We start from the raw sequence: 22,775 nt of genomic DNA, 5'->3' as shown, positions 1-22,775 counted from the left end.
TCTGTATACATTAAGTACAAGTTATGTACACCACACGGAACATACATCACATTTGTTAAAAATACTTAAAAGTTAAAAAGTCTTCGGAAACAATACTGTTTGACACCATCAAAACTTACTCATCAAGGTCATGAGAACAGGAGCCAAATATGAAAGACATTATTCTCTCTCTTTCCATTTCCACATTGTAACTTCCATTGACATCTAACCCCTCACACAAACACCGAGCAAACTGAGAACAAACAAACAAAACGTTTTATTACATTCAAAACCAGGATGTAGAGTTATATCAAAGCGGGTTTTAGCAAGTGCTTATGCTACTCACACCACAGTTATACTATCAGTCTGTGATTTAGTGGCTCAACACACGACCAAGACTTGCAGTTCCATCCCGTTTTGAGATCGGCAACAGCACTGCAGAGTCAAACAAAATGCAAAATTCCATAACTATGACTTATCTGCATGCACCTAATAAAAAGGAAAACACCGAGTAGAAATAAGTCACCTAATATCATCGATCAGTACCATCAGTTTGCTCTTAGGAACTGAGTTACTGCTCAGAATGGTGTGTACGCGCGCCCATTCATGGGATCGAATTATTTTCTGATTTTCTTCGGCCGATCCAGAACCTTTAAACCATTTTAACCCATTAATTCATAATGTCAAGTCCAGTTGAAAAGTTATAGACTTTAAGAGGGTTTATAAAAAGAGATTGTTCTTGTAATGTCCTCGCCAGAAGAGTCCAGTGATTTCCAGACTTATTCATAGGAATAAATATTTTAAAAATGTGGGCAAAGTTCTCTCTTAACCGAAGCAAGAGAAAGTCGCCGGAATGTCGCTTTACTACTTCTGCCATTGTTGTGTCAGCCACAAAAATATCGCTGTAGACTGCCTCAGTAACCTTCAAGAAAATAAAAAAAAAAAAAGGAAAAAGTTGTTTTGAGAGGAAGCATGATAATAAAAGACAAGCACCTTCTCCACAAGCCAACCGGGCTCAAAACCTGGTTTTGCACTGTTAAAAGTTTTATTTCTTTCAGCAACCTCTGAATGGATCAATGTCCATGCATCAGAAATAGTTAGCTTGGCAGGTCTGGCATGGAACATGATGTCTGTCATCTTCAGGCCCATTTTACCAGCGCGTAACAGTCTTGTGGTAGGTTCTCCTTTCAGACACTACATCGTTAATAGTGGGAATGATATGCCGTTCCCTGACAATGGCTTTGTTTAGGGAACGCATATCAACGCAGATTCTTACTTTATTTGGTTTATTAGGCTTTGGTACTACAACGATTGGTGATACCCATGGGGCTGGACCTTTGGCACGTTCAATGATGTCATCTTCCTCTAGTTGCTTAAGCGTCTCTTCCACTTGCTTTCTAACATGGAATGGGATGCGACGATGCAGTTGAGCCAATGGCTTGACAGATTCATCTATATGTATTTGAGCTAGTTCCCCTTTGTATTCACCCATTCCACGAGTTAGGCCAGGATAGTTTTCCAAGAAGTCAGGAGCGTTAGGAGGTAGAGCAGGAGATAGTTGATAAACTGTGTTTATAACCTTTCTAAGATTCAATTTCTGTGATGTCATCCAGCTGAGTATAGAGTTTGATGAACTGTTGGCAACATAGAATGTTTCCTCTGATAAACCATACTCGCTAGTAATCTTAGCCTTGAACTTTCCATAAAGATCTAGCGGTTTGGCAGTCATGTATGGATACACGTTGGCTGCGGTTAGCTGACAGTTGCGGCTTCTGTTTTAGGATATCAAGTTCCTTGAAACTTAAAACATTGGCAGTTGCTCCAGAATCAGCTAACACTCGGATGGGTGTTTCCAAGATTTTAACTTGAAAGATGGGCTGGGTACCCCGTGGTTCCTGTGAAACGGTGCGAAACGTGTATTCTTCACCGTTGTCAAGGTAGAAGTTTCATTATCTGAGGACCCTCGGACATCTGCAGACCTAGCATGGTGTTTATTTTAGGAAGATTTCTTTGGGCGTTGCAAATCTTGAATGATTATGGTTGGGCTTGCTGCGACAAACTTTGGAGAAGTGGTTCATCTTACCGCCACACAAACCACACTTTTTGCTGCGAGGTCCAGATTTTATTTGACCCCAATAATTCTCCTTTTGTCGATCGTCGCTTACTTTACATCAAACACCGCTCACTATGTGATTACTGTTTTCCCATCTCCGTAGTTTGTTCATCAGTTGTTTCCATGGCGCGAGCGGCCTTGAGAATATTTTCGAGGCTAAGGCTTTGTTTGATGGCTTTACGTCTCAGGCGAAGGGTAAGGTGCCCTGGATAATTTGCCGCTTGATCTCCAAATCTGTATCAGCAAATTCACACTTACAGGCAAGCAACTGAAGGCTTGTGTAGAATTCGGTTATGTTTTCACCTGATTTTTGCATTTCTTGTCGAAAGACATAGACGTGATGATCGACACACTTTTGAGGCTCGAATACTCAGTAAGCGCTTTGACAGCGGTTTTATATTCGTCGCTTCCTTCTGGCGGTTCTGGAACTGTGAGAGTCTCAAATATATCGCAGGTATCTTCTCCCACATAATGTAAAAGCATTGCTTTCTTTTGGGATGCTTGGGTGACATTCATTGCTGCAAACATGTTGTTCAGACGCTTGACGTATATTTCAAAGCGAACGGGTGTCGTGTCCCGTGTCCCGTGGTTGAAGCTCAAATTCGGGAAAAGAAGGCAGATTAATCGCCATTGTGGTAGCTGCTGAGGGTGCCGTAGCTGCTGCGGTCGCAGAAGCTGTTGAGGACTGTGAACGTGCTGAGGTCGACGAAGACTCTGTTTCATTCATTGAACACAAAACTGATTGGTTGGTTTCGGGTTGATTCCACACTTGTAATTAGCCATTTTCAAAACGAGCGGCGGTCTGGGTACGATTTGCCACCCTAGAGGCTCTTGGGATCGTTTGGAGGGACAGCAAGAACATGGTGGACAAGAGCAATGCAACCGTGCGAGACGCTCTCAAGGTTATTCTGACAGAAGAAGATATACCTGGTGCAAAAATTCCTCGCGAAACTGTAGAACAATGTAGCGTCGTTCAATTGAAAAGGTGGTTGCTGTGCAGGGGAGCAAAGACTACGGGAAATAAGAAAGCATTGATAACAAGGTAGGTTCACTCGAGGTGTATATTTTCATTTAGTGGTGTACATATGAGCTTAAATTATATCGAAGGAGAAATTGTGTCGTTTTATTTTGTTTCATTCCAGTCATATATCATGTTCATATTTTTCAGAGTTCAAGATTACATTAAGCATGGACTAGACGTTAAATATCTCCGTGATCCAGACGGTGGACTACACCTTCTCCGCAAGAAGGCTCAACTTGGAGTGCTGGAGGAGGAAGAGCCGCAGCTCAACCAATTCTTTCCAAAAGAAGGATACAAACCTGATTTTAAAGATTTGCCTAAGATAGCTTTTGGAACCGTTTGGCAGTTTATGATTGAAGGAGTTGAAAGTAAAAAACAACTTTCCACTGCAAAGCCCCTAGTCAAGGGATTTAACTTCTTCAAGTCAGGGCATGTTTTATACATTGGACATCTGCACCAAAATGGAAAACATTATGTAAAAAGCCAAGTTCTGCCATCGATGAAAAAAGATAAAGTATACTCTTGTTTTCTGTTAATGTCATCCATAGGTTGTGTGTTAAAAGCACACTGTAAGTGTCCTGCTGGTATTGATGGCCGTTGTAACCATGTGGCATCTACATTGTTTGCCCTTGAACAAAGCTTTAAGGAGACGAAAAGGAAAAATTCGGATGCAGCTGAGTCCTGCACATCTAAGCCTTGTAAATGGAATGTGCCAGGGAAACGCAAGGGTCCAGTGACACCTATCTCTGAGATGAGCTTTGTCAAACATGATTATGCTAAAGAAAAGAAAGCAAAAAGGCCAAAGCTAGCCTCATGTCCAGCACAGAATGGTACCTGTGTATCAGAAAAAAAAGTCTGGCCAAGTGAAAGATTACAAAACTTCCATAAATCTTTAAAAGAATATCAAATGAAATCTGGGAGAGCTGTTGGATGGACACATATTCTTCCTCAAAAGGTAAATAATCTGGAAGAGCCACTCATCTCACCCATCAAATGTCATCCAATATCAGCTGATGAACTAAGAGTGAGATTTGAGAAAGTGAAGAGGAACATTAATTTTGATGAAGAAAAAATAAAGAAAGTAGAAGAGCAAACACGAGGGCAGTCAAACTCAAATTTGTGGCATCATCACAGGCAGCCCAGGATTACTGCTACAAATTGTTACAGAATAGCTGTGCAAAGGGAAACAACATCACCAACAAAAATTATCCAAGATGTCCTTGGTTACAAAAAACCATTTCAGAGTAAATACATGCAAGAAGGACTTGAAATGGAGGACAGGATCATAGCTGCTTACAAATTATTAAAGCAGGGGGAAGGGGTTACTGATATATCCGTAGAAAAATGTGGCTTTTTCATTTCCAAGCATCATGGGTTACTCGGAGCAAGTCCAGACGGATTAGTGTGTGACCCTTCTGCAGAAGACAGTAAGGGTCTTCTTGAAGTGAAATATATTCAGATGGAAAAGCAAGAAAGTCTGGAGGAGGCTCTGCTCCGAAAAGGAATTTGCAAGAAGTTTGAGGAATCTGTGATTTTGAACTCAAGACACAAATATTATTTTCAAGTACAACAGGCAATGTTTGTGGCAGAGCAAAAATGGACTGACTTTGTGGTTATGGGAACAGCCTCTTCCACACCTTTTTGTGAGAGAGTTTATTTCTCACAAGAACACTGGGATAGAATATTCCCAAAACTTGAATCATTTTTTAACTGCTGGATTGTACCAGAACTTTCATATCCTTGTGTGAAATATGGGCTCCCCAAAATTGATGCGCGCATGTTTTGAGAGCTTTTTGTTTTAAGAGTTTTATTCTTTTTCATCTACTAGAAAACTTATAACTGAAGTTGTATTTCTTAACATGTCCAATGTTGAATAATATCATTATACTATACGCTGCATGTTTTGGCAAACCTAGATTTAAATGTGTAGTCAAAGCATTTGCAATGCTAAACCTAAAATGCAAATGACCCAACCTACTATCATTGTGTGATGTAGCTGCTCCCCAAAGTAAGCTGAATTTGAATCACTCATTTGACTCCAATTTCAATACCAATATTATTGTTTGGTCCAAACAAAATTTATTTCATTACACCATTTAATGAAAGTTATTGCAATATGAATGTTTTCGTGTTTCATCATCAACATGTGTCATGACAGTTAACAATATTACATGATAATTTTTAATTTATAAGAGGGGGTTGAAAATTTGACAAAGCACAGACCACTACAAGCATGTCTGATGCAATAGGTGCAATAGTAATTGGTATCTTATGGTCGAAGATGTGCCAGTTCTTTATACGTTCCATGAGCCGCTCCACATGAACTCTTAGGCTAGCAACCACCTTGTTGTGATTTGTTTCATTTGTGGAAAACTGTATCTTCTGTTCTAAAAATTTTGGTATAACAAGGCTTGCACCAACAGAAGCTAATTCATCCTGACAATTGAACCCTTTGTCAGCCAGTACCTGGTCACCAGGATTTAGTCTGTCTAGAAAACCACTAAGAACAGTTATTTCCTTATCTGAGGTTGAACCAGGAAATAAGTCACTCACAAAACATAAAACACCGCTTGGCGTTATGCCCAACAGTGATTTCATGGTGGTTCTTGACTTGTATGATGAAAAACAGGTAGACTGTGAATCAAGAGCAGATGGCCTCTCCATTTCAAATTCCGTGCAATCGACAATGACTGTTACGTTAGGCAACAGTTTCTTAAAACTGTCAGGCCTATAACATTGAAGTACTTCTCTTGGGGGGATGATGATAAGAGGTTCAAATTCCCTCCTCAAAAATGGAATCCAGGCATTTACAATCTTAGAGACAGTTGATCTTGAAACCAAAAATCGATGAGCAAGATCATTCTCAAACAAACCCAGCCTCAAGCGCAGCATAACAAGGGTAAACTCCTGGAATTTAGTAAGTACTCTGGGTCTCCCAACATTACCGTTCGTGGTGGTCCTTTTGTGCCCATAATTAATATTGCTAGAGGCTTGTTCTACAGTTTTGTAACAAAGAATAAAAGCATTGTAATCGGGAAAGCCGGTGTAGAATGCAATATCATCATCTTTATCTTTAAATTTGCTTATGTCAAATCTATTGTTATCTAAAGCATGCTTCAAGCTTTCGATTTCCTTTTGTAATTTGCTGTTCACCTCTTTTATGTTGTTGTTTTCTTTCTCCAACTGCTGAATCTCTCCCTTAAGCTTAACAATTTCTTGTTCTCTTGTTTGCATTCTGTTGTATAAACTGTTTAGTTGGTCTCCAGTAAGTAACGTTTGCATTTCCACACTGGTACTGGTGTCAGCATTAACATTCATATTTTCTGTCTGTTCTTCAAATTTAAAGTTCGCTTCCTGTGGTAATTGAGCAAGTGCTGTTTTTCTTTTTTTGGTTTGCTCTATTTTCTGTACATCTTCGAAACTGGCCCTCTTGCGTTCTCTACGTTGAGCTGTCGGTTTTGTCCATGGAAAAATTGAAGGCAAGTGCGTTCTGCTAAGTTTTTCTCCTCCATCGAAATGAACTGAGCAAATCCGCGTACTCGTAGAATCTAATTTCAGAGTCTCGTTCCTCATAAGAACCACGTACTTTCTACGTATATGAGGGTCTTTTGGAATTCTATAATACTGAAGGTTAGGTGCATTTCTGTAACTATTAGTGCAGCCTGGAATACAGCAGTTATAGTGTGCCATGTTTGTCACACGTCAGCTGTGCGTTTGTTTACCTTCACGCTGTCCCTCCAAACGATCCCAAGAGCCTTTATGGTGGCAAATCGTACCCAGACCGCCGCTCGTTTTGAAAATGGCTAATTCAAGGATTTGTCTTCGATTATCGGCGTCCCATCTTCGTCGCCATTTGTGATGGTTCTCATTGATTTAGACTCATGTTGTATATGATTAAAAGAGATTTAGTAAAAGACTAAAAGAATACATCAGCCTCATGGCAGCCATGATAGTTTCGATCTACAATCCTTAGCGGTTAATATACATTGGACGACTGCCGGTAGATGACATAAACATTACAGGTTGGAATTGAGTTGAGCAGAGGGAAAGGAGGTTTGGGATTGGTTTGTGGAGGGTGGGTTAGAATTAGGCTGAGCTAGGAAAATGGAGGGCTGGGATTCGTTGGTGGATGGTGGGTCTGAATTGGGCTGCGCAGGGTGATGCGAGGGATGGGATTGGTGTGTGGAGGGTGGGTTGGAACTGGGCTGAGCAGAGGGGAGGGAGGGTTGTAGGTTTGTAGAGGGTGGGTTACAACTGGGCTGAGCAGAGGGAAGGGAGGGTTGTGGTTGGTTTGTTGGGGGTGGATTGGGATCAAGCTGAGCAGAAGGAAGGCTTGTGATTGGTTTGTGGAGGAATGGAGGGAGGCAGCATTGGAAGTGGGATTCATTTGAAGAAAGGGAAAAGGATGGTTGGGATTGGTAACCCCTGGTGTTGGTATGGACTGGGGGTTAGGGTTAGATCCTGAGATGAAAAATAAAACAAAGAATTTTAATCAGCCCTTTGAATTACCATTTAAATAGTGAAAAGATGCGATGATTACTAGTTTTCTATTGATAAATCGATGACAAACAAATACTGAAAATTTTTAGAGGCAAAGATCCTTATTGCCAGTAGGCCAATCAATGGTAATAAACATAAAAAGGGTAAATATTGAAAAGTTAGAAGTTAAATATCTAAGTTTTTATTTCTCAGCAGATTAATTGGGTTATGTTGTTGCTTTTGTCTTTAAAAGACCACTGGTGATTTTCTTTTTAATTGCGGCGGAAATGTATTCCCACTTTAAGGAGGCTGTTATTCCAGAACGCATGTTTTATTTTGTTTTTTAAGTGTGTTATTGCAATTCTAACAGACATTTGTGGGTACTGCAGCCATATATTTAACTCCACTACAATTATATCCATGTCAACATGCAAATTTGCTAAAGACCTGCCTTTGCAGCACAGTTATCTTGAGGCTTTGCCAAAATTGGCCTTCACTATCTTTACTTATGGGTCAGATGACACAAATGCGTATGCACTCAGTGCGAACCATGTATATGCGCCTGGAATTGGAACTCCCCTTGCCATAAATTCTAAATATTTCCTTAGCGTCTGAATCAAGAATCAAAGAGATGGAATCCTAGGTTCACTAGACCCAAGGGACCTCGGGAATAGACGCTCAACTCCGCGAAATCACGGCCGCCGGAGTGGCATGCGTGAGAGTGAGTCCCACCGCACTCTGAGGCAAAATAAGTTAAATATCAATACAGTCTCGGTAAGATTCAGATCTGTGCGTAGTTTAGAGCAAGAAGTATTCCGACCAAACTGAAAATCTGTTTAAATGTAAGTCTTCGAGTAACGACAGATAATTCCTTTTTTTTTTAATTTTGATGACGTTGCGTGAAAGGACGCTAAATGGGGTGGATCTGGATAACTTTCGGCCCACCCTTATATGTGTTATAAAAGGTGCTGTTTTGTATGATACGTGCAGATTTAACTCCATTGCAGGAGTTACATTCATAGCAAGTTCACTGCTCATACTTTTGTTTTAATGAATGATCCGAAGCAAATAGCTAAAGTATGTAGCCTTTTGTGGCTAAAATTTGAATTGTTTTGCTCTACCTGGGTTTTACCTGACCACACACTTGAGTTTACATTCAGTCAGTATTCAATGCACGCAACCTGCATGCGGGATAAAGTGCCTTGGTACTTAACCTACCTATCCAAGTCAACAGCTGCAAGTCCAGCAAAATTTTCCTTGACCAGCTCTTTCATCTCTGCACTCGAATAGTTGCCTCCAATTTTGATGTCTTTCACTCTGCCCTCGCGATTCAGCAGTACCCACGAATTTCCACGCGGTGTACACTTCGCCTTTTCCTTCAGCCTTTCGAACACTTTACTCGATGACTTTCCTATTGGCTGAGGTGACCCGCAATCGCTTCCAGAGCTGGAATCGCCTGAATCTCCCTTGTTCGAATATGCTTGGTCAACTTTCATTACAACAGTGATTTATTGATGAAATCATAGTTAGTAGAGGGACTACCCCTCTACTAACTATGATGAAATCAAAACGAACAGGCCCTTTTTTGTTCTGCCGTAGAAGCACGAGTCCGGCACTTGAATAAGAAAACCGAAACCAATCAACTTCATTGTTGGGGGGCCCAGTGGAGTAATATGCCAAAACGTTATTTCCGCTGTCACATCACTATTGTTCATCTCTAAAATTGCCTCTAAATCATCCCCCACTAAAAACTCACAGTTGTCCGCCATATTTCTTTGGAAGTGTGTGCAGGGTCGCGGTCACGTGACGGTCCTGTTCAACATCAAAATCTAGAGATGTTAGAAGCGGAGGTAGGAGTTGAAGAGGAGTTTTTCAATGAAGTCAACAACGTAAGTATTGAAAATGGCTTGATTAGGCCTGTTTTTCAACGATGAAATGCTTAATATGACAAACTTTGATCGAGATGATTCGTGTCGAGGGAAGAAGCACGGATAGAGAATGTTCTGCAATACTGTGCAAATTATATAAAGTACAAACATTCTTAGAATGTATATGTGAAAGTATATCTTATGAATTTCGTTTTAGGTAGGTTCAAAAGCAAGAGATTGTATGTAAGAAATGCGGAAAGAAGTACAAAACTAAAGGTGGCTACCAAAGACACCAAGCCACGAAGCACAGTGAACGATCAAACCATCAAGTTCCTTTTAGTGCAGCCGTCCTAACTGACACCGTGAATAATGTAGTCTTGAATCTAAAGGATACTAAGGCTCATGCTGAAGTTTTACGGCTTGAATTTGCAGACGGAGCAGAGTATAAAAACATAAAGAATCTCTTTGAAGGCTACACTAAGAATGGTAGTGTAGAGAAATTTTATGGAAAGTACTACTCATCTGTGGCAGTAAACTCTGTGAACTACTTTAGAGGGCTGTCAAGAAATGCAGCAACATTATTGGCAATGAAGTTGGCAGACAGTCTGTTGGCATACTGCAATAAATCTTCAAGGGGAAGTGAAATCAAAGAGATCAACACTGTGTTTACAGACAGAGACACCTCATGTGTTCAACATCTTGGAGGCCATGTACTGCACAATCTACACAAGAAGCATGCCCAAAAACAATCATCTGAAAGGCAGCAAGTTATGGCAATCTTGAAAGCTGGAAAGTCTGAAATCAACAAGTGTGACTTTGGTTTATTACTCAACCAGCACAAAAGGTTTTTTGTGAAACTGAAATGATCTTTAGAGAATTTACACATGTAGTTGGTTTACAGCAAATTGAGATTCCTAATATTATTTCAAAGTCAGTCACTGACAGCACTAATTGTCACACTATAATATTATGGTTTGTGAAGCTGAGCTTGAACCTGTTCCCCATATTAGTGTACTGTATAGCATCATCAACCTTTATGTACGTGTCTGTTCATTTTCACTGGCTAAAGATATTATTGAGCAGCATACATACATACATACATGCATACATAAATAATTTACTTGGTAACGCAGGGTGGTTACTGGCGTCATTAAACACGAAGGCGCGCTATAAAAGGAGCCCTAGGTCCCACTGAACCATTTGTCAATCAACCGTCGTGTGATGTAGAACTCTTAGAGTCAAGTCAGCTTGAGCTACAGCTACTCCAAAGCATTGAACAGTGGGTGCATTCCTCAAAATTGTTCTGTGTCCTTATCACAATTCAAGAATTTTTGAGAAGTGTATTTCCTTTCTCCAATGGAAAACTGTCTTTATTTGTGGCGGTAAATTTGAGATTGAAGTAGGTGGTACGCACGTTACCTCATGCCACCATGCTGGTGGAAGGAATCAATAGATATCTCATTAGCTCCTTTTGTTCATCTACCAGCATTTAAATTTGACCCACACACGTCAACGGTGAGTGATAAATGAGCCTAGGTCTTCCCTGGGAAGACTTCCTTCCATAGCGCGCCTTCGTGTTTAAGCTGATTTGGGCCTGCGATAAATCTAACTTCTATGTAATTACAGTAATTTCAAAAAAATTAGAAAAATCCTCGCATAAATTAAGATATGAGTAGTGATTCAAACTGGTTTATAATACTAGCATAAATTTCAATACAGGTAGTAAGATAAAATTCCTAAAAATATTTACAATTTACCAAATCCTTGTTGCGAACTAGAGCAGTTTGATTAAAAGATATCTTTTCAATAATTGTTGAAAGAGAAAGGAGTTTGTTCTTGACTGAATGAGGCAAGGAATTCCACGCTATTGCAGACCTATGTCTAAAAGATAGTCTTCCAACATAGGAGTTTGGTACCTCCAGATTCAGTTTTAAATTGTCCCTCATATTTCGTATATTTGGACTTTTCCTAATAATTGTTACAACCTGCTCAGGCCAGATCCCATAAAAAGCTTTGTGTGTCAGAGAAAGGAGCCTCATCTTATAGAAATAACTTATGGATTTCCAAGAAGATGGTATCAGTGATTGGGACTTAGTACACCTCCATGTTGTTTGAAGATAAGCTTGGCAGCACTCAGGAAAATTTTCTCTAAAACACCTAATTTTGCTTACCCCATGCACAATTTCCATAAGTGATGCTTGGTAAAATTCCCTTAAAATATATGAACTCCAAGATATGAGAGGTAAGCCTTTTAAACCTGCGTGGTTGCTTTACCTTCTTGGCCATAGATACTTGATAGATCTTTGATGAGGTCCCCAGCTTAACTTATTGTCAATCATAAACCCAAGACAGTATCATTTGTTGAAAAAGTTAATGGCATGACCACCTAGTTTGACTGGTCTTGAAAGACAAATGAAAACATTATGGGTAAGAAGCTTAACCTCAGTATTTTATTGGGATGAATTGTTAAACAATTCCTGTTACACTACTTAGCTATTTCAGTTAAAGAAGTTTGGATCTTAAGGCTGACATCATCAATGGAATTGTCTATCCAATATAGAGTTGTATCATCAGTAAACATTTCCATCTTTCCACAACTAGGGCACCTCAGGCAGATCATTGACGTAAATACTAAAAAGCCTGGGGCCAAGTGGTGGGGGCGCGGCGGCCTTATGGTTAGTGCGCTCGACTCCGGATTGAGTGGTCTGGGTTGGAGCCCCGGCCTGGACATTGTGTTGTGTTCTTAGGCAAGATACCTTACTCTCACAGTGCCTCTCTTCACCCAGGTGTATGAATGGGTACTGGCAATTTAATGCTGGGGGTAACCCTGCGATGGACTAGCATCCCATCCAGGGGGGAGTAGAAATACTCCTAGTCGCTTCATGCTATAGAAACCGAAGTTAAGCACTGGCCTAATGGGCCACTAGGCTCGTAAACAGACTTTACTTTTACTTGGGCCAAGTACTGTCCCTGAGGTACGCCAAACTTGATTGTCACTTCATTAGATCTTTGCCCCTTGACCTCAACAAACTGTTTTCTCTCAATGCAGTAAATGGTTTGAACCCGGGGGTAACATGTGAAGGTGTAGTCTGATCGTCCGGGTGAGTGTAGTCCTGAGAAGGACTGTTGTCGGTGGCAGTGACTGACGTTTCGACAACCTGTGCGGAAGTCATCATCAGAGTCAAGTGAATGATTGTTGTCAGTAGAATGTTCTTATTCCAGTTCGTGTGAAATGATCGGTTGGTTTTGCCGTGATGTTATTGGCTGTAAGACTCAAGTGACGTAAGTCGTTCGTGATTGGTCTGTTTCGGTCTGTCGGTAAAGCTAGGTTGTTCTTTTTCGGTCGTTTGTGATGTTTATGTCGTGAATGAGTCGTTTGTATGGGGCGGGTAGTTGTTGACATCTGTTTAGGGGAGTCTGTTCTAAGTTAGTAAACCAGCTTTCCAGAGTCAGTCGTTGAAAATAGTCAGTGCTGTAGGTTAGGCATTGCGCAGAGTCCCAGTCAATGTTGTGGTTGGTAAGTCGATGGTGTTCAGCAATGTGATTGCTGACATCACCTTTCCTCGTCGCCCGTCTGTGTTCAGTCAGTCTTGTTGTGAGGTTTCTACCAGTCTCACCGATGTAGGAGGCTTGGCAGTCGGAACAATTGATCTTATAAATCGTTCCCTGTCTGTTCCTCAGTTCGTCTTTGTCTTTAACGTTGGTTAGTAACTGACGTAGTGTGGTGATGGGTTTGTGGGCGACGCGGATATTGAAGGGTAGTAAGATGCGCGAGATGTTTTCAGACATACCTTTTATGTACGGTATGGTTGCTGTAGTCGTAGGGGTTGCGGTGTCGTTTGTTCCGGTAGTGGTAGTGGGTCGGTGAGTGTTTCGTCGGATGAAGTCTTATCCTTTGCTTACGGTTCGTTAAAAAGTCCATGATGCAGCACAAAATCGGCCTTGGAATATCGCAGGAGGAAAGCTTCCGCGCCAGAACATGATGGTCAATCAGATCAAATGCCTTGCGGAAGTCAAGGAGTACAACTCTCGTAGTCGATCCATTTCCATCCGTTGACTTCGCCCAAGAGTGAATCATACTAATTAATGCATGCGTGGCGCTGGATTTAGGCACCGTACCAAATTGCTGAGGGTCGATCTTTGAGAGGACAGCGGGCTTAACATAAGTGTCGACAACGTACTCCTCCGCTATCTTTGACAAGATTGGAGTCAGGGAGATGGGTCGAAAGTGTTTGTTTATGTCCTGCACAGGTCTTTGCTTAGGCACCGGCACGACATCCGCTTCTTTCCATGAATGAGGGAGACGACCTTCGCGATAAGATAAATTGAGAATATCTGCTATCGCCGCTGCCAGTAAATCTGCATTTTCTTTCAACACCCACCCTGGGATGCCATCAGGACCATGCGCTTTGCTTCTGTTCAGTTTCGTCAATTTCTTATAAACCGACTCGTTTGATACAACAAGCACAGGTTGTTGGGTTGCACTGTTAGAGGGTATTAAGACAAAATCAGCAGGGAGTGGAGAGAAACACTGCATAGGCGAGAGAAAGGCCTTATTGATGGTGTTGGCAAGAGAGATGTCATCTGAGGGCTCGTACAGGTGTTGCAGGGACTTCGTGACGTAAGATCTTTCCGTGAAAGCCGGAGAAGAGCCGCTAAGCTTTTTGATTTCATCCCACCACGCGGACGGCCTACACTCCTTCAAGTGCTTCACCTTCGCTTGAAAGTACTTAGCCCGACACGCTTTTCGTTCGCGATTCACGCGATTCCTTAGCTCCCGAAACTGTTGATTATCCCCACGGGAAAGGGCGCGCTGGCGTGCTTGAATAAGATCTTTAAGTGTAGATGTGATCCAAGGGGGCTCAGTAGAGTGCACCCTCCGGGATTGAATAGGAAGAATATGATCAAGTCCTGTTTTTATGATCTGTTCCAGGAGCAAGACCTTTTCGGCGCACGTTTTCAAGGCGCAAGTCAAGGTGTTCACATCCACAGCATCCAAATAGGTGCCCATTGCTTGGCGCTTACTGGGGCGCAAATCTCTCGTCTTAATAGTGATAGTGGGTTGCTTTACATGTGCTCTCTCTTTCGGTTGGAGCTCAATTGAGGCATGGTCAGATAAACCGAAAGGCGGGCGTTCGATGGGATCCTGATAAAATTCAGAAATATTAGTGAGGACTTCGAGCTTCACGACTTCGTTTTGGTGTTAAACTATAAAATGAAACGGACTGTGTTAATGATAAATGAAGGAAAGAAAGATGAACGAAAACTGAAAGAAAGCTGAATCACTCAAATATACCTAAACTGTGGAAAAAAGAAAAAAAAAAGGCGAAGTGTTAGTGACTGCCCAAAAATCCAGTTTCAATGCCGGGCTATTTCTCGTTCGTAACTTTTTCTTTTAGCTTTTTTTTTTTTTTAAAGTGTATATGACATGAAATTTTTTTTTTCTTTTCTGCTAGTTCGATATATATAACAAACGGTTCGAGAGTTAAAAATCGTTGAAAATAATTATAAACACATAGTTTTCGTTAAACTACGCGCTAAGTTGGCTTAAAATTTGTCCCCTCGAACGCGCGGCCAAAAGGTCACGTGAACTTAACCTGTGACGTCAGGTTGTTTGACTCTCATTAGACCACTTTCATAAATGGCTGCCGGATTAATACTCTCAATACTCTCGGAATCGCTGGACATTTCGAAGCGTGAAACGATAGAATTAAGCGAGTAATCACAGCGTGTTACAAGGAAAACACTGATATTTGTTGACCTTGCCAATCAAAGGATCAAACAACCTGAAGTCACGAGTCCAATTCTCGCCCCAGTCTCCGGGAACAATTTTACACATAAATTTGGCATGTTTCGGGGGCTAAAAATCGACCAAAAAATTTGTTTCATTCATTTTAAAATCTCAAACCGTTTATTATACACATGGAACTAGCTATCAACGAAAAAAAAAATTTCGTGTCATATACACTTTAACAAAGATGGAATGTTTACGAAAGGCAGACTATAATTTTTTCTTTAAACTGATAAGAACTTTCATTGATCTTGTTATTTTCTTGTTTTTTTCTTTCTTGTCTTTTTCATATGGCGCGAACTACGTAATCTTTGGAATTTTAGGAAATTTGCAGTTCGACCAGCATATGGTCTTTCTTTCTTTCTCTCGTTCTTTCTTTCTCTTTCTCTCTTTATTTCTTTCCTAAAAAGCGGACCTAAAACACCTCAAAAAATTCTCGAGTTCAGGAATTAAACAGGACAATTTTGCCAGAACATGACCACTCTCGCTCGCCCCAGGCTCCCTCCTAAATCGAGGCGCGATTGCAAAATCGAGGCATGATTGCAAAACCGAGGCACGATTGAAAAATCAAGGCTCTATTGCAAAATGGACCCTCGATTGCAAAATCGAGGCTCGATTGCAAAAACGAGGCTCGTATGTCGAAGCTTGGCAAAACGAGGAATCGTGGTCGTTTTTGATCAGGGGCTTTTGGGCTCGTTTCCCGGGAACCTTGAATGATCCTAAGAATGGATTATAACAACTGTTAACACGTGTATAACTGAGGTGGTTAGTTAAGTTGGTGGTGGCCAGGGACGATTTTAGTACTAAAAGTTGATAAGTGGATTAAGAGGAGAAAGTCACTGACAGATCCACCGATTGACTTGAAATTTGGGAAATACACTAACCAATCAGCGGTATTTGAAAGATTACCTATTTCTTGGTCGCTCCATTCCATTTTACTTTCCGTTCCTCCTGCAGTCACAGTTTGTCTTAGAAACGATAAATCAGACCAGTACACCCACTTGATATTCTCTTGTTGGGAAGGTGATTTCTTCGTGTACCTTAGAGCCATGCTTCTAAGACTATGCCAACATTTCTTTATGTCATTTAGGCTTCGAGGAGGACTTGCCTTCTGTAATTTTGCTACAAGAGGCGATAGCACTTTGTTCGTTTTGGTTTCAGCTACTTGACAGTTTTTATCCCAAATAACTCTGTTCTTATAGAATTCTATAAGAATTCTTGTACTTGAAACACTCCATGCTACTCCTTCTTCTCCCTCGTCGACATGCCCTTTGACATCAACATCTTCCTCTTGCGCCGCCATTTTGAAACAGAGTGCGTATGGAATTATGGGAGCTTATCATACTGACCCGTGATTGGCTTATTTACCGTTCAGTCGCACAAATAGTTCACACGAAGGGACAAACATTTTGTTTCATGAGACAAGTCCTTGGGACCACAGAAATGTGTAGTTCACACGAAGGGACTAGTCGCATGAAACTGGTCGCTGGGACTAGTCGTAGGGACTAGTCCCCCTCGTGTGTGCCGACCTTAATACGTTCACGATTACGCACTTTAATTTACAACAGTTCACTGATGCAGCGATGAAAGAAGGTAAACTGGTATAATTTCGTATTAACAACAGGAAGGTTTCTTCAATTGATATTAAAACCTCTATGTAGTTTTCGTCGATTATCATTAACATGAACGTCTTTGTTCCAATTAAGAGAGTCTCTCTGTAAAAGAGGTCTGGTCGATTTTGCTTGAGATACAGATTTCCCTCATTTCTTGTGTGTTGTAATACAATCATGTGCCTATACTAAAAGCACAATCCATTTGATCAGATCTCTTTATTTTTCAGAGTTTTACGGAAATTAAATTTCACTCAAGCGAAGGCCTGTCATGACACTTTTCAAGACTTCAATTTGAGACAACTTTGGAGGACAATTTAAAAAAAAACTACGGAACTCAGCTAAAAGCAAATACCCCAGCCATGCATTAACTCTATCTTATCCATCGAGGTGACTTTCGTGAATATCACATTTCAATCAAGCAAACAAGAAGACTTGAAGGACACCTTATCGGTTCACCTAAGTCACACATACGAAAACCTATCAAATTCAAGGTAAATTTTTGAATAGGGGAGGCGTTCTTAAGTTATTCAACTAACACAGCTAGGAAGTAGATGCCATAGAAAAGGTAACCACAGAAAAAAGCTTTGCGGCCCGACCTTTGCGAAAACTTTATAACTCCGCGAACTTACCTGATTTTTCTTTGGCTGCCATTTTGAGGGACTTGTCAACATGAAGCATTGCAGACATAAATCGAACAGGTAAATCTAAAACCGTTAGGTTCCCTGGTCCGTCTGCCCTCGTTTATGGTCCACCTGCCCTCGGTTGTGAACCACCAGCCCTTGCGCCCTTGAATGGGGTCCGTCTGCCCTCGGTCGTGGTTAGCCTGCCCTCGGCTGTGGTCTGCCTGCCCTCGGCTGTGGTCTGCCTGCCCTCTCGTGGTCCGCCTGCCCTCGTGGTTGATTTGCCCTCCAATGGGAAAATTTTACGTTTATGATGGTTAGATTCCTAAATTCTTGGTAGAATCACGTGATTTTTTGCTTACATACTATTTAAGGGTCGTAGATTAATGTGGTATGCTTAGAATTAGTCCTATCAAAAAGATAGACTTAGAATTTTTTTGCCAAACTTTGAGATGGAGGGTACCTTAAGCCTGACTCCATCTAACTTCTTAACCAATCATGCTAAGGCCATGAAATTTTGTCCCCGTATTGACTATACCCATATCAAGTTGTTACGTAAAATTGAAGAGATTTCTGTCATGCATCAGGGAGCTACATATCTTCAAAGTTGACAAGGCTCTCACTCTCAACTAGAGAACATGTGTATAATGGTTTAATGTCATATATCAGTGTATTAAGTTGCAAAACTGATTCATAAAAGGTTTGATAGCTAGAGTTGTCCACCCATGTGGACATAAAGGGAAAAGATTTAGTGATGGTCATAGTCACAGCCATAGTCATAGTCATAGTCATATTCATAGTCATAGTCATAGTCATAGTCATAGTCATAGTCATAGTCACAGCCATAGTCATAGTCATAGTCATAGTCATAGTCATAGTCACAGCCATAGTCATAGTCATAGTCATAGTCATATTCACAGTCACAGTCAGGGTTAGGTTAGGGTTAATTTGACTATTAAAAAGCTCTTGGAAAATGCATGCACTGTAAGTTAGCTCTAGATATCCCATACAAACCGGGTGGAAAATCCAGCGAAAGCTAACAAGCATAAAGCAGCTATCCTAACATCTATCAAATTAGCATCTTCTTTATTATAAGCACCTAGAATGTATTAATAATCTGGGAGGAAAATGGTTTCTTCTTGGCAATTGGTTTAGACTTGCTGCGTTTTGCTGACTCAATTATGTTCTTACAAAATTCACTATCCAGAGGATTTCGGTCGAGGCTAGGCACTGACGAGTGAAACCATTTAAGAGCAGCATGAGCTTGGATTAACTTGGATTGAGGACGCGCTTGAAGCACAAGACTGATGGCTTTCAAATAGATTAAGTGATACTGTACTTACAGGAAAAGGCAATTGAACACTTAGTTTCTTACTCTTACACCACCTTTTGACGACCCGAAGGTAGGCTTTAGTTGTAGAGTTCGCCGGGGACCGTAACGTCACGCTCACGATTTGGCGCAAATTTGGTGAAGACGAAAACAGGATGGGTTCCCAAGCTCCGCTTGAACTAAGTATCTGAAATTACAAAATAAGAAACACTCCAAAGTAAAGCGGGGTTAGACCCCTATAATTTATAACTGCAGAAAAACTAACTTTATCGGACGGGTGCCAGGTCACCCATACATGTATTGTACCAACAATCAGTGCCATCCTTCGCTAAGGCCAGTGCCTTCGAAGTCAGAACTGATTATCCTCACATTCTAAACGGGTGCAGTCACCCCTGATCTAATATGGCCAGTGCCAGGAAAATGCAACGTCACTGGTGCAGTCACCATAGATAAGCAAAAGCTCAAGCAAACACTGGAAAGTAATCATAACTTATAAGCTGGAAGGGTGCCGCCAGCCCCAGACGTTACAAGCAGTAAGCTAATGTAGTCAAAAAATTCCATTCTAAGAGCAATGACATGCTCCTTGAAGTGTTTCGATCCTAAAAGGGAACTAAGATTCCTACCATGCGTTAGGGACTGGTTCCCAATATGCATGCTATAAGCTATATGCTATACTTGAAGTATTTATTTGCCAGTAGAGGCCAATAATTGGCTGAGGGCCAAAAGGATAGAACAACAGTACCCACAGCGTTTTGAGACTTCATATAATGAAGAACTGTCCATCATCTTGGAATAAATTCAGAAAGGTTTAAGAATGTGTCTGTAAATAGGCTAGTTTTTAGATATAATATTTAGATCATTATATGTCTAGTTATAGTTAATGATTCTTAGATTATCTTTTTTAATATTCAACGATTCTTAGATTATCTTTTTAATATTGTAACTTGAGTTATGTACTTTTATCTTGAGAGAATAAAGATTATTATTATTATTAAAGAAGAGAATTCGATTTTTTTAACGGTAATTTTTATTTCACAAAATCAGTAAAAATACAGGATAACAAACAAAATTAAAACAAATTAAGGTATAAATATTAAAACAAGTTTAAAAAGTCTCTAGCTGAGAGAAAAGTCTTGAATCTCTTCGGTATTAACAACTGTTCTACAGAGTAGCAGAATTCATCTTATGTCTGCATTATTTTGCTTCAGCTTCATTCAGCAGAACAGCAAATAAATTGACGATACATGATCGACGTCCTTAATAATAATAAATTTTTCCTTTAAAATGTTTCACAAAAAGAAGTTCACTAAAAAAAAAGAAAAATTCAGTAAACTAAGCTGCATAATAAAAAGAGAATTCAATCATTCATACCGGTGGGTCAAATGTTCTTTGCCGAAGACGTTGAAGACGGAAAGTAATCTGATACTAGTGAGAAACACACTCAAGCAGTCGCCACGCAAGGCTGAAACCATTCAATTGTGTTCCTCTTATTGCGATTAATTTTCTCATGGTCTTCATCATGGATTTTCTGATCGAACACGATGCTAACTACTAAAATGTGCTTGGATTTCCGTATTTAACCACGGGGTGCCTAACTAGATTATGTCGTGACGTAAATGAAACATGTTGCGATTTTCACAAAGTTGAGCCTGGTTTTTCCGTGCGGAATGAAAAGCCCCAGCTAACTTTTTGATCCTCGAAATAAGTACTTTTCCCCTTCTCATAAGCTTAAACTGAACCGATTCTGGGTCATACCGGATGGCCAAAATACACCGACGGAAAAACGAGAAACTTTAAATCTTAACAGACGACTGGCGTCCAATGATTTTGATTAATAAAGTAAGTAGCTGAGGCATTCTTTTTTCATGTTCATTCCCAAACTGCCCCTATTGCGAATTTATCACCACCTTGAAGGATTGTGATGGCGACTTAGAAAAGCAAGTTTTCTGCCAACAGATGCATGCTTTGTGAGAAAGAAAATGTTCGGCTCTACTCTCTACTTCATGCGAGGTTGTATCGATAAAGGAACGGCTATGGGGATACCAAAAAAATGCACCGAGCGAAGAATGCTAATAAATGACTGTCATTTTAACATCTGCGACATGGCGGAGGGGACTCAAATAACAGTGTAGACATCTATCCATTGATTTTTCGCTTGGAGACGGGTATCGCCTGCCTTCAAGCGAAATTAACTGTTTCCCGAGGGGATAGATATCAAGTGATTCTTTTAAAACACAACGAGGTCATTAGCAGACGCAATGCGAGAACAATTTTTCTTCTTTCAGAGAAGACGTAAGCGCACGAGACTGCGAAACATTGCAATCTCGAATAATACACTCTAAGGCTATAACACTCGAATAGTCAGCTTAGAAACTCTTCCAACGGTGTCTAGTTCACAGTATCAACTCAGTTGATGAAACCAAATTATCTTGTTATACTTCCCCACAGACGCAGCTTATAATAATAAAGACTTTATTTTACGAGGGTAACACATAATAGCATAGCTAATAAACTTGTGGCCCTCACTCAGAAATAATTACAATATAAAAACTAGTATAATACAATATGAAAATAGAAACTAATATAATATAATATAATTACAAGATAAGTAAAGAAACTAATAAAATGTATGGATATATACAATATAACTAGTAAGAATGAAAAAAAAGGAAACTATACACAAAAATGACTTAAAAATTGTTGCTGCGAAAAAATATTAGTTCACATATGGTGCTTGAAGCACCTTATGCTGTCCGCCATCCGTATTCACAGTTTCTTTGGAACTGACCTCCTAAAGATACTAACAAGATCTGTTGACGTTGAACGGCATTCATCGGTCAACAATCGCGAGTGGCGGTGCATTGCATTGGAAAAAATTACACCCCTCTCACGATCTTTTTGGTATGCCTCGTTTTTGGAGCTCCACTGTTCGATGCAGACCAATCCGCCACTTTCTTAGACTAATTTCGAATTTGAACAACTGTTTGTTAATCGGAGACGGCTGATCATATCCGTTAATTTTTCTTGCCCAGCGTGGCTACTGATCACATAGATTTCGCGTATTGTGTTAAAAGTCATGTAATAAACTGGTGCCACACAGACTAACAAGTCTAGTTACGTCCCCCCCCCCCCTCCCCTCTTTCTAGGAGCGATGGAGCTCTCTCTATAATCTCGGGTCCATTCCCTCGCATCTTGTACACCTGGCATCGCGTGTTGGTATAACTAATGAGGTTATACTGCTATTCAAGTTAAAGTCCGTGCATCTCAACGAAAGACAGTGGTAGAAACTTTTTGATAGCTCATTTCCTACATTATGGCTTAAACTGTACCAAGATGTCAAGGAATTAATTTTTGGCATAATTGATATCAAAAACTAGTCTTACTGCTCTTCTATCTATGGAGGATTTCAAGCTTCATATTCTTTCCCTTTGTTAGTAACGATAGGAATAAGACTAGGTTTACACTAGAGGAAATTGTTCCGGATTCGTGATGAATCCGAAACGTTTTAGTACCGCGTTGATTCTACCGTTTATACGAAAGTGGACGAATCCGAAATAAAAACTTCCCGGTTTGGTCGTGTCTCCGAAGATTTTGAATCCGCAATTTAGACTAGGTTTATACTAGAGGAAATTGTTCCGGATTCGTGATGAATCCGAAACGTTTTAGTACCGGATTCATTCTGCCGTTTACACGAAAGTGGACGAATCCGAAATAAAAACTTCCCGGTTTGGTCGTGTCTCCGGAGATTTTGAATCCGGAATTTAAAGTGGGAACTTTGAATCCGATAACTTTTGAATCCGGAAAGTTTTGTCGTGTAACCGTTTTTTTTTCACGAATCCGGATATTATTTCCACCTGCAATCTTTTGAGTTTGCGGTGAAACCAAAATGGATCTGGTGCTAACATTGCTGGCGGTCTCCGGTTGCCTAATCTTGTTGCAGGCTCAGGCGATAGATTTTATC

The 22,775-nt window shown here is 40.5% G+C and overlaps 3 protein-coding genes and 2 pseudogenes across 3 annotated transcripts; 2 read left to right on the top strand and 3 right to left on the bottom strand.

Annotated features, from left to right (window-relative positions):
* Positions 1-831: 831 nt before the first annotated feature.
* Positions 832-2,840, bottom strand: LOC148738237 (uncharacterized; annotated as a pseudogene).
* Positions 2,841-2,872: 32 nt separating this feature from the next.
* LOC148738236 (uncharacterized) lies at positions 2,873-5,005 on the top strand. Its single transcript, XM_088748031.1, has 2 exons — positions 2,873-3,134; positions 3,261-5,005. Exons 1-2 carry the CDS (start codon positions 2,953-2,955, stop codon positions 4,897-4,899), a joined length of 1,821 nt encoding a protein of 606 aa, XP_088604157.1. The 5' UTR covers positions 2,873-2,952; the 3' UTR covers positions 4,900-5,005.
* A 164-nt stretch (positions 5,006-5,169) lies between these two features.
* On the bottom strand, positions 5,170-6,924 carry LOC148738235 (uncharacterized). Its single transcript, XM_088748032.1, has one exon. It carries the CDS (start codon positions 6,801-6,803, stop codon positions 5,295-5,297), a length of 1,509 nt encoding a protein of 502 aa, XP_088604158.1. The 5' UTR covers positions 6,804-6,924; the 3' UTR covers positions 5,170-5,294.
* Positions 6,925-7,423: 499 nt separating this feature from the next.
* LOC111341363 (uncharacterized) lies at positions 7,424-11,413 on the top strand (annotated as a pseudogene).
* Positions 11,414-11,945: 532 nt separating this feature from the next.
* Positions 11,946-16,554, bottom strand: LOC148738234 (uncharacterized). Its single transcript, XM_088749395.1, has 5 exons — positions 16,161-16,554; positions 15,960-15,970; positions 15,222-15,320; positions 13,364-14,606; positions 11,946-12,007 (listed from the first exon to the last, which is right to left on the bottom strand). Exons 1-5 carry the CDS (start codon positions 16,552-16,554, stop codon positions 11,946-11,948), a joined length of 1,809 nt encoding a protein of 602 aa, XP_088605521.1.
* Positions 16,555-22,775: the final 6,221 nt, after the last annotated feature.

The sequence above is a fragment of the Stylophora pistillata genome, chromosome 2 (assembly GCF_964205215.1).
Source record: "Stylophora pistillata chromosome 2, jaStyPist1.2, whole genome shotgun sequence".
NCBI lineage: Eukaryota > Metazoa > Cnidaria > Anthozoa > Scleractinia > Pocilloporidae > Stylophora > Stylophora pistillata.
This window is presented reverse-complemented; position numbering and strand designations above follow the sequence as displayed.

Coding starts and splice junctions, on each gene's coding strand:
- LOC148738236 (XM_088748031.1), top strand. CDS start 2,953: ATGGTGGACAAGAGCAATGCAACCGTGCGAGACGCTCTCAAGGTTATT. Junction 3,135..3,260: donor AAGAAAGCATTGATAACAAG/GTAGGTTCACTC, acceptor CATATTTTTCAG/AGTTCAAGATTACATTAAGC.
- LOC148738235 (XM_088748032.1), bottom strand. CDS start 6,803: ATGGCACACTATAACTGCTGTATTCCAGGCTGCACTAATAGTTACAGA.
- LOC148738234 (XM_088749395.1), bottom strand. CDS start 16,554: ATGGCGGCGCAAGAGGAAGATGTTGATGTCAAAGGGCATGTCGACGAG. Junction 14,607..15,221: donor TTGATCCTTTGATTGGCAAG/GTCAACAAATAT, acceptor GAATTTTATCAG/GATCCCATCGAACGCCCGCC. Junction 12,008..13,363: donor CATGGACTTTTTAACGAACC/GTAAGCAAAGGA, acceptor TATATTGGATAG/ACAATTCCATTGATGATGTC.